This window comes from Opisthorchis viverrini (genome assembly GCF_000715545.1).
Source record: "Opisthorchis viverrini unplaced genomic scaffold opera_v5_6802, whole genome shotgun sequence".
In the NCBI taxonomy this organism is placed as follows: Eukaryota; Metazoa; Platyhelminthes; class Trematoda; order Opisthorchiida; family Opisthorchiidae; genus Opisthorchis; species Opisthorchis viverrini.
Window position 1 is genome coordinate 1 of NW_008760071.1, and position 707 is coordinate 707.

Genomic DNA, 707 nt, shown 5'->3' on the forward strand with positions numbered 1-707 from the left:
TATTCTAGGCCACAAAGTAAGACCTCTAATGAGTACGGGAATCTAATGTATGAGACATTCCGCAAGGCTTTTTCAACGGATTGGATTAATTCCACCACAACATGGATATCTTCCAATTATTCCATACAATTCAGTAAACTAAAGTCAAACCTCAAACCTGGCCTCAAGACGCCGGCCGTCGTCGGCGCTGGCAATGGTGTGCCCGGACGAATGGCAGTCAGCTGTATTGAAGATTTGGAAGGAGCTGACATCCACGGTAACCGGATGTGGATACCACCCGCGTGTTCGATGTCAATGATTGAAGACCATACCGGGACCACAACAGATGAGGTAAGCAGTGTATTTACTTGATGAGAACTCACTAGCAAAATGAAGGCTGACTTTACCGATAAAAGCTTGGTTTTATTTGAGCGAGTGGGTTTCTAACCAGCTGAGTCATCCGAATAAATGCACTCATTGGCTTTACGACCTTTATTCAAGCAGCAAACAAGATGTTTTTTCCAACAAATTGTGCTTTTCCGGATCGCTTGTTCCACTTTTGCCCGAGGGTATTGCATGTTTGGAACAGGGGTTTCGGAAAACCGCTCCACTAAATCGCCTAATATTATTTTCAATAATAGGCTCCAACTTGTCACAGATTAGTTCCTACCAACTTCATGATTGGTTAGTTTCGGAAACTTGGTCTTCTTACACCCCCCCCCCAAATC

General features: G+C 44.1%; 1 protein-coding gene across 1 annotated transcript; it reads left to right on the forward strand.

The window, feature by feature from the left end:
* Positions 1–134: 134 nt before the first annotated feature.
* On the forward strand, positions 135–329 carry T265_16183 (hypothetical protein; the record flags this gene model as incomplete). The annotated part of the gene is made up of 1 exon (XM_009179733.1): positions 135–329. A coding segment is annotated over one exon (117 nt), but the record flags the coding sequence as incomplete, so codon positions are not given.
* Between the last annotated feature and the right edge of the window lie 378 nt (positions 330–707).